The 19688-nt window shown below is 37.9% G+C and overlaps 1 protein-coding gene across 3 annotated transcripts in view; it reads right to left on the reverse strand.

The window, feature by feature from the left end:
• The window catches only part of Ntrk2 (neurotrophic receptor tyrosine kinase 2), a 347633-nt gene that overhangs the window by 150861 nt on the left and 177084 nt on the right, over positions 1 to 19688 (reverse strand). For 2 of the 3 annotated variants that reach the window (XM_034635215.2, XM_027920581.3), the window contains one exon: positions 386 to 574. In XM_034635215.2, coding sequence (XP_034491106.1) covers positions 386 to 574 — 189 coding nt within the window. Of the gene's footprint in view, positions 1 to 385; positions 575 to 13877; positions 13926 to 19688 lie in introns of all 3 variants that reach the window. The other variant, XM_027920580.3, reaches the window with a different exon arrangement.

The raw sequence follows: 19688 nt of genomic DNA on the forward strand, positions 1-19688 counted from the left end.
CATGTGCATGTTTTAATTACTTTCAATAAGCCAGATTTAAATTACATCAATTACCTGTCATCTATAACTGAAATATGTGCATTCTAATGATACTTCTGGTTTCTGTCTCTATCCCTTTCAAGATAAGCATGCCTCAATTCCAACTTCATACTGACAAATGGTTTTGGAAAATGGATTCCAATAGAAGTTGTTATCTGCCCACTGTTCCAGCAGGAGACACACCTTAGGAATTCTGTAGCCAACAAACTAAAGGATCTAGTCCACAGGCCAAAGTCTGCAAGAATCCTGACATTTCACCAGCCCCACCCCTCCATCTGCATTATCGGGAACTCTGATAAACACACTTCTTGCAAATAGGCCAATAAGTACAAACAGCTGTACTTACATGTGTCTGGCTTGAGCTGGCTGTTGGTGATGCCAAAGTACTGGGGATTTTCAATGACAGGGATCTTGGTCATTCCAATAATGACGGCATCAGGGCCACCTTCTGAAGAGGATGGAGTGTTACTCCCATTGGAGATGTGATGGAGGGGGCTGGCAGAGTCATCATCATTGCTGATAACTGAAGCTGGGCCTGGAGTTGGAAAGATAAACATATTGTCCTGTAATTCAATGACTTCAATGGAGCAATAATTCATATACATTCAATATCCATTTCAAGTTCACAGAGTTGTACAATCATTACTATAATCTAATTTGGGGACATTTTCATCACCCTAATTAGCCCTTTCCCCCTATTCTCCCATTCCCATTCCTAGGCATGTACAAATTTACTTTCCATCTCTGGATTTACATACTTTGGCATTTCATGTAAATGAGATCTTTTGTATCTGACTTCTCTTATGTAGTATACCACTTTTTAAAATAAGAGAATGGGGATATCTGAAGTCTTTATGTCATTTCTTTCCTTATTTTGTTTTTCTGGCTTTTTGTTTTCTGTGGTGCTGGGGATGAAACCCAGAGCATTGAGCATGGTAGGCAAGTGCTCTACTACTGAGCCACATCCTCAGTCCCTGGAACGCAGTCTTGAGCATGCTAGGAAAAGTGCTCTGCCACTGAGCTATATTCCAGCCCTAGTATAACATTTTTTAAGATTCATCCACAGTATATTGTGTGTCAGTACTTCCTTCCTTTTTATTGCTGAGTAATATTCCATTTTATGAAAAAAGTTTTTTATCCATCCATCCATCCATAAAAGGACATTTGAGCTATTTGGATTATTTGGCTATTAGGAATAGTGCTGCTATGAACATCATGTGATGATTTGTGTTGGACACATGTTTTTATTTCTCTTGAGTAGAATTGGTTGGTCATATGGAAGCTCTATGTTTAATATTTGGAAGAACTAACAAAATGTTTTTCAAAGTGGCTGCACCATTTTATGTTCCCACTATCAATGTATGAGGGTTTCAATTTCTTCACTTACTTCTCCTGTAATTCAGTATGCAGCTTTTCTCTGTTCTGTGAGTATCTTCAGAATACTCTATTACTGAAACTCCCAGTGAGAAGCCATGATTCACTTCACATGGCACTGAAAGTTGTGCTGGGAGTTTGGATATCTGAGTTTCCCATCTCTACTCCTTGAACTAGTCACCTACCTTCTTTGTGCATCTGCTTACATTTGTGAAGCCTGCAAAATAATATCTGCTTGTTATTTTATGATACTTGACTGAGACTAATGACATGAAAATGCATTATAAATTTGAACATGCTCCATTACTATGAATTAATATTTGGTATTCATAAGTAAACTTTAACTGGAAGACTAGAATTGCATGGGACTATCTTACCATTAAGTTCCTATTGCCTTTATATTCTGTGACTGCCTGCACCATTTTAGTCTACAAAATACCTTGATAATAATAATGGATCAATCCCATGGTGAAGTTATCTACTTTGCCTTTAGTTTTAAGATTATTCATAATTACTTGGGTGCCCATTGTTTTAAAGAGATAATCATAGCATTTTTCATACAAGACTTAAACTTTTAGTCCAAAACCTCAGGATGTATATGTATTTACTATATCTTATCTAAACAATTTATCCATTGACCAGTAAACTCAAACTGCTTGCAACCAAAAATAAATTTTCAGAGATAAAGGTCAATGTGAAGTCTTCAAAACAGTTACAATCATTCATGATGGGTACTCCATAGGTAGGAAGTAGACAAAGCCTCTTAGACCTAAATTATACACAGTCTGAAGTGTACAAAATGAGTCTAATGTCCTGTGGAAGCAGAGCACTGGCCACAGCTACTGACATAAGCCCCAAGAAAGGAGGAGAGCAAAGATAAGCAAAATCAAATACCCAGCCAAGGCAAATGCCACATTCAGGAAGAGAAAGTCTGAATTATTATTTGCTATGCAAGAAAATGTGTTTCAACCAAACCTGCCCCCACCCCCAACCCCCAGGGTGCACCTTCCTGTATGCTCTACCTTTTCCTTCACACATAATTATTCCAGTGAAAAGCTTAGCTGTTCTAAAAACAAACATTGTTTTGTCAGGGGCTTTGGTACAGTTGTGAATCCCCTATGCAATATAATGATAATCCATCCCACAACCTCCGAGATCTGTGTTTCCTCCTCATAGGGGGATTATCACAGTTTGTAGTGATAACAATTGGACATTCCCCAGCTAGTTATGTCTTAAACAAACTATGCAGGAGGAAGCCAACTGCTATTATAGGTAATTTTTAAAGTATTCTCTCAATGGGATGTGCATTTAAGTTGCCTTTAATGATATACTCTGGCTTAATTCTGCAAACAAGTCCTCACACAGCCAATTTAGAAGGCACAGAACAATCAAAGCCAAGGCAAGCCCACATGTTGTGCTCATCTTGTGCCTTGCTAACCTAAGTCAGCAAAGAGCAAAAATCCTGCCAAGAATAGCTATAAAGACAAGTTGTTTCTAACCTCCCTGACCATCCCTGTTTTAAGGTCTGCTTTTTAACAGGCCTCAATCATCCAGATTCTAGCTGGCATTGGGAAATGGAGATGCATTCGGCTAATGTTTCTGCATGTTGTCCATAGAACCGTTCTGTCACTCGTTCCCTCGATTACTCCCCAGAGTAGCTGCTCCCTTCTGTAAGGTTACCAAAGCATGCAACTCAGGGAGCTCCCACAGAGGAGTTGCAGTCAAGGCCGCACATTTCTCAACAGATTCCTGGTTTCACCTTTACCCTAAGAAATGCAGGAGTGGTCATTTTCAAAAAATGTCACAGGTTGTCAGAAGGCCAGCAATATTTCCTGTTGGAGCCCCAGCAGTGATTAAAAATATATTGACCCCAGTTGATTTCTTCTCTGGCCCAGGTCAGGATATGAACATTATAGTAGCTTTCAATCATTTTTTGAGGAGGTTAATACCTAGAAGACAATTTTGAAATTCCTCCAGGAATTCAGGCTCTGAATTACCTGCAAATACACAATGAAGCCCTCATCTGAGTCCAAACAAGGGACTTGCTCTCGGCTTCACTTTCTCCATTCAAGGACACATCTCCTGACGTTTCCAATTAAAACCCCGAACTCAACTCATGTAATATATTGCAAGGGAATGGGCTCTAGTTTGGGGGTGGGGATTAAGCAATTAAACATAGAAGTGGTATAAAACATCAAGGTAATTTTTCAAAAGCCTTTTCACTTTGCAGAAAGTCAGTGTTGACAAATCAGAGCAACACAAACCTCAGCAATTCATCAAGTAACATATTAATTCAAGTGCTGTTTCCTTCATTATTGATGTTCCAAAACCTGGAGATTGATTTGGCTGGCAAGGTTGCAAGAATTAAGCCCATTTTTCTATGAACATTTTGAAATAATGGAATGCAGAGCATAGCAAAGTTGGGAGGGGGAAAAAGCTCTCCATGGGGACAATGAATGTCTATATAATTTGACAGCTGCCTGTCTGTGCATATCACAGGATGTGTCTTTGTGTGTCTGTGCATGTATTTGAGCAGACACCAAGAAAAGTCAGAAGAGTCAGAGGCACATCGCAGCATGTTACAAAAAATTCATATGAGAACTTGAAAAAAAAGTCTTATAATATTAATATAAAGTTTTAAATTGCTGGGTATGTGCATACTTGAGTTTGGATAGTTCTAATGACTGAACTGACAAATATGAGTTACACCTGGAAACATTTTTAGCCCATTTTTTTTTAATACATCTTAGGTGCAAAGAAGCATTTTTTTTCTCTTATCTGAGATGCTTGGTAATGTATCCTTCACATGTGACTTTTCAGATATTTCTAAGCCTAATATAAACTTATTTTCCAGTGACAAAATTAAAGAAATGTCAGCGCAGCCTGGTAACCCGGGGAGAGGCCCGCCCCACGCCCACGTGGAGAGAGAAAGGCACCCATGCTGGGGTTCCTTCTTCACCAAAGTGTGGCTCCACAACCCAATATCAGGGTACACAGAGGCTACAGACTGCCACTGCCACAAAACTGGGATACCGCCACTTCTATTAAGGGACAAAAATAAGGACCTGGTAAGACATCACCACGGTCCCTGTGAGCCTGGCTGCACCAGAGGTATCTCTACTAGGGGTGCTTATAGTTATTCTGTTGCTGAGGTAACAGGGAGTCTTGCATGGGGTTGCCTCTCTCTTTTTTCTCCTACTAACAGCCAACTTTTATGATGACCCTTTCACTAGTCATATAATCCAATACCTCTATAATCTCACATCCTACCTCATAAACATCTCAGCCAACCCCCATCCCCTCTTTCTACCATTAGAAACTGTAAACTATTACACAAACTTATTGACTATATGGTAGAAGATAACTAAACTCATCATTTCTGATTATAGTGACAAAACTGTTAATGTAAAAATGAAGCTAACTGATATATGACTGCATGTTGGGTACACTGAGTGCTGTCATATTGATCTCCCCTTTAAAGGTGAGGTATTGGTAACCTGTAGAGACACTATAAGACAATAGGGCAGAAGCTCTAATACCTTGGATCTACACTGCAAGAGAGGAAAACACATAGACATTATTTAAAAAAAAGGAGGAATATGCCCCAAACAAACCAAGATACTACAATAATAGAATCCATAGATAGTGCAATAGATGAAATGTCAGAGAAGGAGTTCAGAATATACATTACTAAAATAATATGGAAATTATTACCTAAATAAGCAGATACAGGCAAAAATAGATCACTCCAAAGAAGAAATAAGAGAACAAATACAAGTTGAAAGAGATAACTTCAAGAAAGAGATAGAGATTCTGAAAAAAACAAACAAACAGAAATCCTTGAAATTAAAGAAACAATAAGCCAAATAAAAAAGCTCAATAGAAAGCACCACCAACAGACTAGATCACTTGGAAAACAGGACTTCAGACAATGAAGACAAAATAAACATCTTGAAAATAAAGTTGACCTCACAGTGAAGATTGTAAGAAACCATAAACAGAACATCCAAGAATTATGGAATACCATCAATAGACAAAATTTAAGATTTATTGGGATAGAAAAAGATTCAGAGATTCAAACCAAAAGAAAGCATAATCTTTTCAATGAAATAATATCACAAAATTTCCCAAGCATGAAGAATGAATTGGAAAATCAAATACAAGAGGCTTATAGGACACCAAATGTACAAAATTATAACAGATCTACACCAAGACACATTATAATGAAAATGTCTAGCATACAGAATAAGGATAGAATTTTAAAGGCCACAAGAGAGAAAAATTATATTACTTATAAGGGAAGACCAATATGGATCTCAGTAGATTTTTCAACTTAGACCCTCAAAGCCAGGAGATCCTGGAACAACATATACCAAGCTCTAAAAGATGATGGATGCCCCCTAAGATACCATCTCACTCCAGTAAGATTGGCAGCCATTATGAAGTCAAACAACAACAAGTGCTGGCGAGGATGTGGGGAAAAGGGTACACTTGTACATTGCTGGTGGGACTGCAAATTGGTGCAGCCAATTTGGAGAGCAGTATGGAGATTTCTTGGAAAGCTGGGAATGGAACCACCATTTGACCCAGCTATTCCCCTTCTCAGTATATTCCCTAAAGACCTAAGAAGAGCATGCTACAGGGACACTGCTACATCGATGTTCATAGCAGCACAATTCACAATAGCAAGACTGTGGAACCAACCTAGATGCCCTTCAATAGACAAATGGATAAAAAAAAGTGGCATTTATACACAATGGAGTATTACTCTGCATTAAAAAATGACAAAATCATAGAATTTGCAGGGAAATGGATGGCATTAGAGCAGATTATGCTAAGTGAAGCTAGCCAATCCCTAAAAAAACAAATGCCAAATGTCTTCTTTGATATAAGGAGAGTAACTAAGAACAGAGTAGGGACGAAGAGCATGAGAAGAAGATTAACATTAAACAGGGATGAGAGGTGGGAGGGAAAGGGAGAGAGAAGGGAAATTGCATGGAAATGGAAGGAGACCCTCAGGGTTATACAAAATTACATACAAGAGGAAGTGAGGGGAAAGGGAAAAATAATACAAGGGGGAGAAATGAATGACAGTAAAGGGGGTAGAGAGAGAAGAGGGGAGGGGAGGGGAGGGGAGGGGGATAGTAGAGGATAGGAAAGGCAGCAGAATACAACAGACACTAGTATGGCAACATGTAAATCAATGGATGTGTAACTGATGTGATTCTGCAATCTATATACGGGGTAAAAATGGGAGTTCATAACCCACTTGAATCAAAGTGTGAAATATGATATATCAAGAACTATGTAATGTTTTGAACAACCAACAATAAAAAAATTTAAAAAAAAGATGATGGATGCCAACCAAGAATCTTATATCCAGCAAAATTAAGCTTCAGATTTGATGACAAAATAAAAACCTTCCATGATAAAAAAAAGCTAAAAGAATTTACAGCAAGAAAGCCTGCAGTACAGAACATTCTTGACAAAATATTCCATTAAGAGGAAATGAAAAACAACAATGAAATCTCCAAAGGGAAGAACTACAATAAAGGAAAAGCCAACCAAAGGAGAAACCAAGTCAAGTTAAATATCAAAAATAAACAAAATGACCAGAAATAACAAATCATGTCTCACTAATAATCCTGAATGTTAATGGCCTGAACTCACCAATCAAAAGACATAGGCTGGTACATTGGATTAAAAAAGACCCAACAATATGCTGCTTTAAGAGACTCATCTCATAGGAAAAGACATTCACGACTGAAGGTGAAAGGTTTGGATAAAATATACCTTTCACATGGTCTGCGTAAACAAGCAGGAGTTTCCATACTCATATCAAATAAAGTAGATTTCAAGCCAAAGTTAATCAAAAGGGATAAAGATGCTCATTTCATACTGCTTAAGGGAACCAAACATCAACAAGACATAACAGTTATAAATACATATGCCCCAAACAATGGAGCATCTACATTCATCAATCAAACTCTTCTCAAGTTCAAGAGTCAAACAGACCACAACACAATAATTCTGGGTGACTTTAACACACCTCTTTCACCACTGCACAGATCTTCCAAACAAAAGCTGAACAAAGAAACTATAGAACTCAATAATACAGTCAATAACTTAGACTATATATATATATATATAATATAGAGAGAGTATATTATCCATCAATGAGCGAATACACTTTCTTCTCAGCAGTACATGGATCCTTCTCTAAAATAGACCATTTATTATTCCACAAAGAAACTCTTAGTAAATACAAAAAAATTAGAGATACTATCCTGCATTCTATCAGACCACAATGGAATGAAATTAGAAATCAATAATAAAATAAAAAATAAAAGATATTCCAATACCTGAAGACTAAATAATATGCTATTGAATGAACAATGGGTTACAAATGATATCAAGGAAAAGATTAAAAATTCTTAGAGGTAAAAGAAAATACTGATACAACATATCAAAGTCTCTGATACACTACTAAGGTAGTTCTAAGAGAAAAGTTCATTGCATGGAGTTAATTCCTTCAAAGAAGAAAAAGTCAACAAATAAATGACCTAACATTACATCTCAAAGCCCTAGAAAAAGAAGAACAAATCAATGTCCAAAGTAGTAAAGAAAGGAAATAATTAAAATCAGAGTTGAAATCAATGAAATTGAAAAAGAAAAAACTGACAAAACAAAAAGTTGGTTCTTTGTAAAAATAAATAAAGTTGATAAATCATTAGCCATGCTAATAAAGAGGAGAGAGAAAACTGAAACTACCAACATCTGTGATGAAAAAGGAAATCAGCATGGACACTACAAAAATACAGAACATAATTAGAAATTATTTTGAAAATCTGTATTCCAAAAAAATAAAAAATATCGAAGGCATCAACAAATTTCTAGAGTCATATGATATGCCTAAACTAAATCAGGATGATATACACAATTTAAACAGATTAATTTCAAGCAACAAAATAGAGGACACCATCAGAAGTCTACCAACCAAGAAAAGCCCAGGTCCAGAAGGATACACAGCTGAGTTCTACAAAACTTTTAAAGAAGAACTAACACAACACTCCTCAAACTATTTCATGAAATAGAAAAGGAGGGAACACTTCCAAACACATTCTATGAAGCCAATATCACCTTGATTCCAAAGTCAGACAAAGACACATCAAAGAAAGAAAACTCCAGACAAATATCTCTATGAATATAGATGCAAAAATTCTCAATAAAATTCTGGCAAATCAAATACAAAAACATATCAAAAAGATATTGTACCACGATTAAGTAGGGTTCATCCCAGGGATGCAAGATTGGTACAACATACAAAAATCAATAAATGTAACTTATCATATCAATAGATTCCAAGATAAAAATCATACAATCATCTCAATAGATGCAGATAAAGCATCTGACAAAATATAGCACTCCTTCATGTTCAAAACACTAGAAAAACTAGGGATATCAGGAACATATCTCAATATTGTAAAAGCTATCTGTGCTAAGCCCCAGGCCAACATCATTCTAAATGGAGAAAAAATTGAAAGCACTCCCTCCAAAAAGTGGAACAAGACAGGGATGCCCTCTTTCACCACTTCTTATTTAACATAGTTCTAGAAACTCTAGCCAGAGCAATTAAACAGACAAAAGAAATTAAAGGGATACGGATAGGAAAAGAAGAACTCAAATTATCACTATTTGCTGACAATGTGATTCTATACCTAGAAGACCTAAAAACTTCCACCAGAAATATTCTAGAACTAATAAATGAATTCAGCAAAGTAGCAGGACATTAAAAACAACACCCGTAAACCAGAGGTATTTCTGTACATCAGTGACAAATCCTCAGAAAGAGAAACTAGGAAAACTACCCCATTTACAATAGCCTCAAAAAAATTGGGAATTAATGAAAGAGGAGAAAGAACTCTACAACGAAAATTACCAAACACTAAAGAAAGAAATTGAGAAGACCTTAGAAGATGGAAAGATCTACCTTATCCTTGGATAGGCAGAATTAATATTGTCAAAATGACATACTGCCAAAAGCTCTATACAGATTCAATGCAATCCAAATCAAAATCCCAATGACATTCCTCATAGAAATTAGAGAAAAAATCATGAAATACATCAGGAAAAATAAGAAACTCAGAATAGCCAAAGCAATCCTTACCAAGAAGAGTGAAACTGGTGGCATTATTATTCCAGACCGTAAACTATACTACAGAGCATTAGTAACAAAAACAGCATGGTATTGGCACCAAAATAGACCAGTAGATCAGTGGTACAAAATAGAAGACACAGAGGCAAACCCACATAATTACAGTTACCTCATATTAGACAAAGGCACCAAAAACATATATTGGAGAAAAGATAGCCTCTTCAACATATGGTGCTAGGAAACCTGGAAATCCGCATGTAACAAGATAAAACCTCTATCTCTCACCATCCACAAAACTCAACTCAAAGTGGATTAAGGACCTAGGAATTAAACCAGAGACCTTGCGCCTAATGGGAAAAAAAAGTATATCCAAATCTCCATCATGTGGGATTAGGCCCCACCTTCCTTAATAAGACTCCTATAGCACAAGAATTAAAGCCAAGAATAAATAAATGGGATGGATTCAAGCTAAAAATCTTCTTCTCAGCAAAAGAAACAATCAGTGAGGTGAATAGAGAGCCTACAGAATGGGATCAAACCTTTACCACAAGTACATCAGATAGAGCACTAATCTCTAGGATATGTAAAGCACTCAAAAACCTTAACACACACACACACAAAAAAAACACACACACACACACACACAAAACTACCAAATAATCCAATCAATAAATGGGCCAAGGAACTGAACAGATACTTCTCAGAAGAGCATATACAATCAATCAACAAATATATGAAAAAATATTTAACATCTTTAGCAATTAGAGAAATGCAAATCAAAACTACTCTAAGATTTCACCTGACTCCACTCAGAATGGCAGCTATCAAAAATACAAACAACAATAAGTGTTGGTGAGGATGTGGGGAAAAGGCACTCATACATTGCTGGTGGGACTGAAAATTGGTACAACCAATCTGGAAAACATTATGGAGATTCCTTGGAAAACTTGGAATGGAACCACCATTTGACCCAGCTATCCCACTCCTCTGTTTATACCCAAAGGACTTAAAAATAGCACACTACAGTGATGCAGCCACATCAGTGTTTATAGCAGCATGATTCACAATAGCTAAACTGTGGAATCAATACAGATGCCCTTCAGTAGATGAATGGATAGGGAAACTTTGGTATATATACACAATGGAATATTACTCACATTAAAAGAGAATAACATCATGGCATTTGCAGGTAAATGGATAGAGTTGGAGAATATAATATTAAATGAAGTAAACCAACCCCCCCAAAAAGCAAAGGCTGAATGTTTTCTTTGATATGAGGATACCAACTCTTAATGGCGATGGGTGGAGAGCATGGGAGGAATGGAGGAACTTTAGATAGGACAAAGGGGAGGAAGAAGAAGGGAGGGGGCATGGGAGTAAGAAAAACAGTGGAATAAGTTAGACATCAGTACCCTAAGTACATGTATGAAGACACAAAGGGTGTGAAAATACTTTGTGTACAACCAGTGACTTGAAAAATTGTGTTCTATATGTGTAATATGAAATGAATTGCATTCTGCCATCGTGTATAACAAATTAGAATAAACAAATAATTTAATTTAAAAAAAAAAAGAAAACCAATTGGAGGAAGGTCAATTAGGCAAAGAGTTTCCTTCTCTCAATACCAAAGATGGCTTCTAGATGAGGGGAGATATTGTCACTCTTGAGTAGTTGTAATAACAATTCCTTTTTATTTTTCAGATTCTGATGCTCTGATGTCTGGGGCCCTGTTTACATTGGAGGTTCTGCCTCCCCCGACCACCTGGGTTCGCCTGTTGCTAGAGATAGTAACTATCTTTCCGGTAAGTGCATCTTTCATATACAAATCAGCCAATGCAGAGTCTATACCCCCAACCACCTTCCTTATCTGGCTCTTACACTCCAGGCCACTGACTACCTGTCCCAATGACACCAGGACAAGGTAGGTATCAGAAAACTCAACAGTCCCTATGACTCAGAAACCACTGAAATTTGTACTCAAACTAGCCAATCCTAAATCAGTTTACTCACCTGTCTCTTCCCATGAAAACCACAATAAGGGCTTTTGGCCATGTTTTCCCCTCACTCCCTCTGCCTCTGATTGACCCCAGAGCTTCCCTGTGCAGCCATCTGTGGCGTGGTCTGTCTCTCTTGGGAACTGTGAGCATCAAACTGTCTTTTCAATTGCAATTGTCTCCTAATCAGTTGGCCTCATGATGCCTGAATAATAATAAAACTTCTGATGGTCTGTAGCTGCAGCAGTCTGAAGAATGCTCTCAGCTATAACTTAAAATGGGTGAAACCATATTTTTAAAGCTTTCTGAGGACAAACACCCTTCTGCAATGTAAACTGGTCTGAAAAATATTTAAGTGGTTTCAGTGATGTGCTATTTAGTAAAAATTTACTTCCTTTAGTAAAAGGAAGACATTATTGTACAACACTTTCCTGGGAGTACTTCTCACACACAACACACAACACACATGTGACACAAAATCCTAAAATGGGGAATCTTAAAAAATTATAGGACCTAAAAACAGGATACTACAGGGACACAGCCAATCAATGTTTATAGCAGCACAATTCACAAGAGCTAAACTGTGGAGCTAACCTAGATGTCATTCAATGGATGAATGGATAAAAAAAAAGTGGCATTTATACACAATGGAATATTACTCGGCACTAAAAAAAGAATAAGATCATGGCATTTGCAGGGAAATGGATGGCATTAGAGCAGATTATGCTAAGTGAAGTTAGCCACCCCCCCCAAAAAAAAAAAAACAAATGCCGAATGTCTAAGGGGGGTGACTCAAAATGGGGTAGGGAGGGAGAGCGTGGGAGGAAGATTACCTCTAGATAGGGAATAGGGGTGGGAGGGAAAGGGAGGGAGAAGGGGAATAGCATGGATGGTGAAAGGAGACCCTCATCATTATACAAAATACATGTATGAAGATGTGAATTTGGTGTCAACTGATATGATATATGATAAATTGTGGTATAAAGGTGTATTAAGAATTGTAATGCAAAAATAATAAAAATGAGAGCTCATGTATAATGGCATAATTTGGCATGAACATACTTTATATACAGAGTTAAGAAAAATTGTGCTGTGAATGGATAATTATGATTGTAATGCACTCCACTATAGTCATGTATGTAAGAAATAGAAAAAAAAATATGTCTTAGAAAAGTCACTGTGATTGGCTATGTCTGGATTTTGCCCCAGGAGAGCTTCCTAGAAGTCCTGAGCTGATTGAGCTTGATGTTCCAACATTGTCACATCTCTACTTTCTGTTTGATTGTTAAGAGCTTTTCCCTTAGAATGTGTGGGGCTACTAAGGGTCAGGATGACTTTCCCCCCTCCAGGCCCCTTCTGCCTCAGCTTGGGCTCAGCCTACTTTTAATTTGTGGATCACTGGGTAGACACTGTTAGAGACTTTTTAACAGCCCACGGTCAGAAAACGGACTCCTTTATATGCATAGGATAAACAACTATAAGACAGATGGCCAGAATTCGGTGGCTCCCTGATAACCATACACTTCCCCAACTCTGCAATTCTACTATAGCCAACCTTGCTACCAGAAGAAATGCCAACAAATAGAATCTGTCTGTGATGGTCAGATCTTGGAAATTCACATGAATGATATAAAACAGTCAATGTTTTTATGCCTTCTATGCAATTTTCCTTGGTTGTCTCTGTACCCATAGAAAAGACTGAGAAATTTGGAAGTCCCAGGAGATCACACCTGATTTCAATCCTAATGATTGAAATCATCATCTGTATTCACTCTGTAAGCTACAAACCCTGCTTTTCCATTGTCAGCACACAGTCTGAATACTAGGACTAGAATGCAATCAAGCACAAATCGCAGCGTCTGGACATGAAAATCTGTTTTGAAAGAGAAATGGTCATAAACGAAGAGCTGATTTACCAATTCAGAACTCTCTTACATCTTGGCCGATGGAAAAAAATTAAGAACCAAACTTGTCCTGGCTTGACTAGTCAGCTAATTACGCACTGTGAGCCATAATGCAGTTGTGTTTTATGATGCTACCCTTCTGAAAAATGCATCACAACTTAGAACTGGGATAGCAGTTGACATATCCCCACAGGACAAAGAACAAGTCAGCTACAAAAATGCAAAACCATTTACTCTATTAGCAAAAGTAATGCCTTTTCTGGAAAACTTCTGGACCTCCTTCTTCAAGAAATCAGAAACCAGGAACACAGAAAAGTGGAAGGCCAATGAATATAAACAAGATCCAAGAAGTTTCATCTGAATTAAACAACATAAACTCATTACTTATCCAAAGAAGGAGTGACTACTTACCAACACCTTGTCTTGATTTTACTTTCCCAAATCCAAACCATGAGAAATCTGAAAACCACAACAAAACAAAAAATAAACTTCGAAAGAGAAGTGTAAACCAGAGACAGTCGCTGTCCTTAGTCAAAAAACTACCCTTCCCGCCCCAAACGTAAAACACTAGGGACCAAGGATTCCTCTCAAACACCTGAAAACTAACCCTTGGATTTTTGTGTAAAGATTCATTTCTCATTTTGAGAATGTGGAAGTTCAAATCAGATAAGAGACGGCAGTTTGTCTTCAAGAAAAATAGCCCAAACCCAGGGTCCACAGCTCTGAGCTGTTTTCTTTCTTTCTCACTTTCTTTCTTCTCCCCAAGTGGAGAGATCACTGCTTAGTATTGAATCATCCAACAGGAAAGCTGAGGGAGTGAAGGCACACCACGCATTTGACAAATGCACTATGGTTCTGAGCCGCGGTGAAGTGGGAAAATAATGAGAGAAAACAGAGCCTTTCTGAAGCTGAGACAGACAGAAAAAAAAAAAAAAGAACACAAAATCCCACAGGAGAACTGACACATGGGCTGGATGAGGATTCAGGAAGAAGAGTGGGTCTTAATTCTACATGAATTCCCATTCCTGACTTGCTGCAAGACAGCAGCGGGCAGCAGGTCCATGCCTCTTACAAGACAAGGCCCCAGGAAGCATGTGGAAGACCCCTAGATGTCTGGAAGCTCTCCAGTGATAAAGCCCACTGAGATAGCTCTTTCTTGAGCATAGCTGTTCCCTTTCAGGTAATTTCCACTGGGTTTGAAGCTACTTCTGCACAGCAGGGAAATCCCTGGGTATGAGGTAGGTGAAGAGGATGCAGCCCAAATAAGTAACTATGTAAAGCTCTTGGGCTCTGCAGGGACTTTACAGGCAGTTAGGATAATAGGCTAGGTAGAAGAGAACCAGTTGAAGTCAAACAATGTGCGTAAAAACTCCTTACACACTTCAAATTGTTTTACAGAGTCACTGTCATGATTATTACTATTTTTTATTTTTCAAGAGGAAGTTTCAGCTTTGCTTTCCTGGTTTCCTACAACTTCAGCTCTCCAACCTCAAACCTTATTTTTGCTCTTGATTGATGTTCCTCTGAAAGCTTCCTTCCAGGTTTTGAAGGACCAGATGAAGGCCTGGCCTCAGTCCAAAACCAGACAAAGATTTCTTTGCACAGAAGCCCGTGAACTTTTTTCACTGGAGCTGAGTTTAGCTTTATAGGGTGGTGCCTATGGATTTGTTACTGACAACTAACCCTGTTCAAAATGGGGTGTACCTTCCCATTGCACTCTGGTTTTCTACATTTATTTAACTTACATTTTGAAAATTAACCCATAGATTGAATTGATAATAGTAATTATTATTATTTACCATTACATTAATAAATATTAATAAAATAATAAAAACAACAATAAATTGTTACTTTTATTAATTTATTATAATTACTATGGAACTGTGGGTTGAACCCAGGAGCATTCTACCATTGAGCTACATTTCCAGCCCTTTTTATTTTTTATGTTAAGGCAGGGCCTCCCTAAATTGCTGAGGCTGGATTTCTACCTGTGATTCTCCTGCCTTAACTCCCTGAGTCTCTGGAATTACAAGTGTGCACCATATCCAGAAGATTGAAATCTTTTAAGATTGTTTTTATTACATGAGTACTTTTTTCAAAGTTATCTTCCATTTTACTGAAGACCCGCTGAAAGCCAATAGCAATCCCACCCTGGCTGCCTATTTCAGAGTATTTTCATTCATTATAATAAACAAACATGCAATGAACATCTTACACATCTAAAGTGGTCCCCACCCATTCTCAAAAATTATTCCAGTAGGATAAATCCTAGAGATGGAATAAGCATTCAAAGGGATGAATATTATTGCTAAAGTGGCTTTGTATCAGGTCTCATTTTCACCAACAGTGCGTGAGAGAGTAGAGGTATATTTTTGAGCTAAGGGTGAGTCTTTTCCTATTTCTACTCTGCATTGGTATGGCTCCACCTAACTGAGTAGAGACTTGACAAATATTCACCTCTCGTATGTTTTCCTTGAAACCATTCACACCCACCTCTCTCAGCTGGTGTTTTGCATGGGTGGAGAAAAGACAACTGCAGATAAGAAAAGCCCAAGAATTCTTCTCATTTATGCAGCCATTACAATATACCTAGTACCCCTATCCACCCCAGACCCTTCTCCCTTGGTCCTCAGCCACACTGGATAATAAAGTATCCTGTGCTCATCAACTAGGAACTGAGACTCAGAAAGGCTGTTATACTTAGCAAAGATCAGCTTGTAGTGACTGAGCTCAGTCTTCTGATGCCAGATCAAGGGCTTTTTCAATTTTTCTTAGTTGCTTTTCCAGTGCTCCAGAGTAGCCAAAATTAACCAAATTTTACAGTATTATAATTAGGGTTAACTTTATACATAGAAAAACACCCTAAGTAGTTATTCACTCCATTTATTTATTCAACAGACAGAGCAGAAGATTCAAAGGGAAACAAGCTACAGGGCCTGCCTCCAATGACTTTTGGGGGAAGATAAGCCATCTGAGAACTATATCCAGGGGGTGTGCAAGCTCAGAAGAGGAGCATCTATTCCAACCAAGAGGACAGGTGGGCACTCAAAAGCTAGTCCTATAACTTCTGGGGAACATCAGGATTCACCAAGAATGGGAAAGAGCAGAAAGGAGGAAGTAGAGAGTTCTCCACTCTTGATGGTTCAATTTTTACTGTGGTATATGAAAGTGATATTCATTCAGAAGAAACTATACTTCAAATATTGAATATGGATCTCTTGTCAGGCCAGTGATGTGTTGTACAACGCTCAGTGGAGATGCTGGGCAACAGCAGTGGGCCACAGCTCCTGGTTAGCCAGGTGAACACAGGAGAAAACAGCTGGTGCTCTACAGTGCACAGTGCTGCCAGCAGGTATTTTTGGATATTGTATCTTGTGGTTTCATATCCCATCACTTCTTCAATATTTTAGATGAGACAATATCTTATGAAAAAATAGTTCTTATTCCTTAGTTGCTGAAGTATAGCTAGATGGTTTTGTCCAGCCATTAGCATGTTTGAGGTAATATGAGGTAGATGAGGCTAAGCTATGATGTTGAGTAGGTTAGTTGTGTAAGTGCAACTTTCATGTACGATGTTTTCAACTTAAAATGGCTTTCAACTTAAAACCATTTTAAGTCGAAAGGACATAACCCCTTTGTAAATCAAGTGGTACCTGTATACCCTGTGAGTAGTCCAGTTATGGCTCAAGTGGGATGTGGTGAATGCATCAAGGGCCTGATGCAGCTGGAGAGGAAAAAACTGGGAAACACAAGCAAGGGCCAAGTCAAGAGTTTGCATTTCATAGGGAAAACTGTGATTTGGAGGCACACAAAAGCCCCATCCAGTCTTAGGCCAGGAAATCAAGATTAATTTAGGAAAAATTGCTTTGGCTTCAGGGCAGAATCAGGGTTATAGGAGAGAAAAACTAAGGGCAAGAGACTGGTTATGAGGTTTTGAGAGAAATTAAGGCATGAGAAAATTGTGGCCTGAGATGGGTGGTCAGATTAGCAAGATGGCCTGGAGATCGGAATACCAGTTTAATGCCCAAAGTGGATTTTCCCCAGTTCTAGAGCCCAGAGGTGAATTAGAGCATAAAAGTAGATTGTGTTCCTAGAATTCATTTCTTGTTTGGGTACATTAAACACCTTTTTTTTTTTTTTTTGACAGACATGAATGAAGGAGCACCTAATTGAGGCCAACTTTTGCTAAAATTATTCCTTAGTTGCTGAAGTATAGCTAAGTTCTCTTTTTTTAAAAAAGGAGCAGGGTCATTTCATAGAAAAGAATACTATTTTCTGGACATTCCTCAGAGCACATGAAAAATTCAACAGGTCAGATGTAGAAGGGTCAAATTAGAAGCTGCTAGTCACTCAACAGCTCTTTCTTGATACATCGAAGCTGTAGTCTTAAAACCTTAATACTAAATTTCATCAGCAAAATTTTCCCACAAGGCCAAAAAGAAACAATTTCTCAATTTCCTGTGATGTTGCCCCCATTGGGAGTAGAATCCTGCCAAACTTTCTTTTATTTTCTTCTTAATAAGAGACACTTTATTCACAGCAAATAAAGGGCTCTTTCAATAGCAAATGTAGTTGCAGTGAGCTTAAAGAATCCCCGCCTTTCTGGTAACTCGAACTACAAAGATTCTAAATTATTAAATTAACCAATTAAATTCATCTCTTTTTTTAAAAAGCTCAATATTTTTCCTGACTGAGGAAGAGGAATGGGTGGGGGGCACACTAGCACGTTAACAACTCTAAGATGAAAGTGAAACTAAGTAAAATATATAGTGAAAAAAAATTGCTTTTCAAATGTCTCTCAGAGGAAACAGAATTTAGGGAGTTGAAAAGAAATATTTATGATGGAAGCAAGAGAATCAGAGGAAGCGGCCAGAAACAGGCAAAATGGAAAAAACCTGACCTTCCCTATAGGTGCTGAGCCACACAAACATTAAACATGATATTTTGAAGCTCTAATCTCAAGAAGATGAAGTTTCCAGATTTTTTTTTCTTAAGTTACAGACATATCACTTTAGTATGTGGAGAATAAAAAAAGTCAGCTTTCATTCCTTTTAACTCTGAAGAAATTAAAACTTGCTGCATACTCAAATGTGATTTCTTTATTAAGATAAAATGTACCAACCTGTACCCCTCCCCCCAGAAAAGTGTCTCTAACTTTGTGACAGAAGCAAATGGGCAAAAAATGATTCACTAGCAGAAACATGCTTCACCTCCAACTTCTTATGGCCACACCTACTCCCTAGAGGACACTGGGACACTCTGAACTGCTTTGCTGAAGGGAGAGCTTGAACCAGGGTAGAGCCCAGAATGGACTCTTGGAGTGCTTGAGTTGATTGACTGTTACTTAAAAAAACTGGAATGACTGGTCATTGGAGTGGAGGAGAAATGAATGCAAAGGATCGCCTTGTTGACACTATAATCTTCCCCTTTCCCCACTGACACATAATCGGAATGAGTAATTGTTAGTTTCAAATTAATTCCAGCTCCTTAGGCCACAGAACTGTGTAGATTGGGGCCAAGTTTCCATTTCAATTTTTAATCTGTTACTTAAGGACATAACTTTTATAAAAGAAAGTTCTATCTCTCTAGCCTAAGAAGAGGGCTTGTTTTGAGTTAAACTGGTTCTAGAAATCACAACATTAGGTTGGTTCTTCCCCACCAACCTTTATCTGACTTCCTCCCTTTGCTTTTCTCAAACTTCCAATGCAACTTAATTCCATCGTTCTTTAAAAAATATTAATATTAACAGCTCCTATGTGACAAAGAAATGTGTGTATTACAGCTGAAACTGCTAGCTACACATTGAAATAATATATTTTCCTGGCCTACAGCTAGACTACATTCCTCAGCCTCCCTTCTAGTTGCAACCACACAACTAAATACTAGCTGGTGGAGGGTGAGCAGAGCAAAGGAGACCAGTCCAGCCTGTCATGACTTCCTGTGTGTACTGCCCGAGCCTCCTCCCCCTCAATCTGGCCAGAATGAAGACAACACCTGGACAGATTTGGAAGTTATGATCTGAAGATAGAATATGGCTGTTCTAAAGAATAACTAATTCTCTCAGTATCATTATGAGTATGGACTGATTAGAACATAACTTAAAAGTTATTATTTTAGGTCAGTGATATGAGAGACTTGTTGTCCAACTTTTATCCATATGCAAGAAGTAAACTATTGGTTTGGACCATTGTGCATGCTGGGACTTAATTTACTATGGTAGGG

This window comes from Marmota flaviventris, chromosome 13 (genome assembly GCF_047511675.1).
Source record: "Marmota flaviventris isolate mMarFla1 chromosome 13, mMarFla1.hap1, whole genome shotgun sequence".
Lineage (NCBI taxonomy): Eukaryota > Metazoa > Chordata > Mammalia > Rodentia > Sciuridae > Marmota > Marmota flaviventris.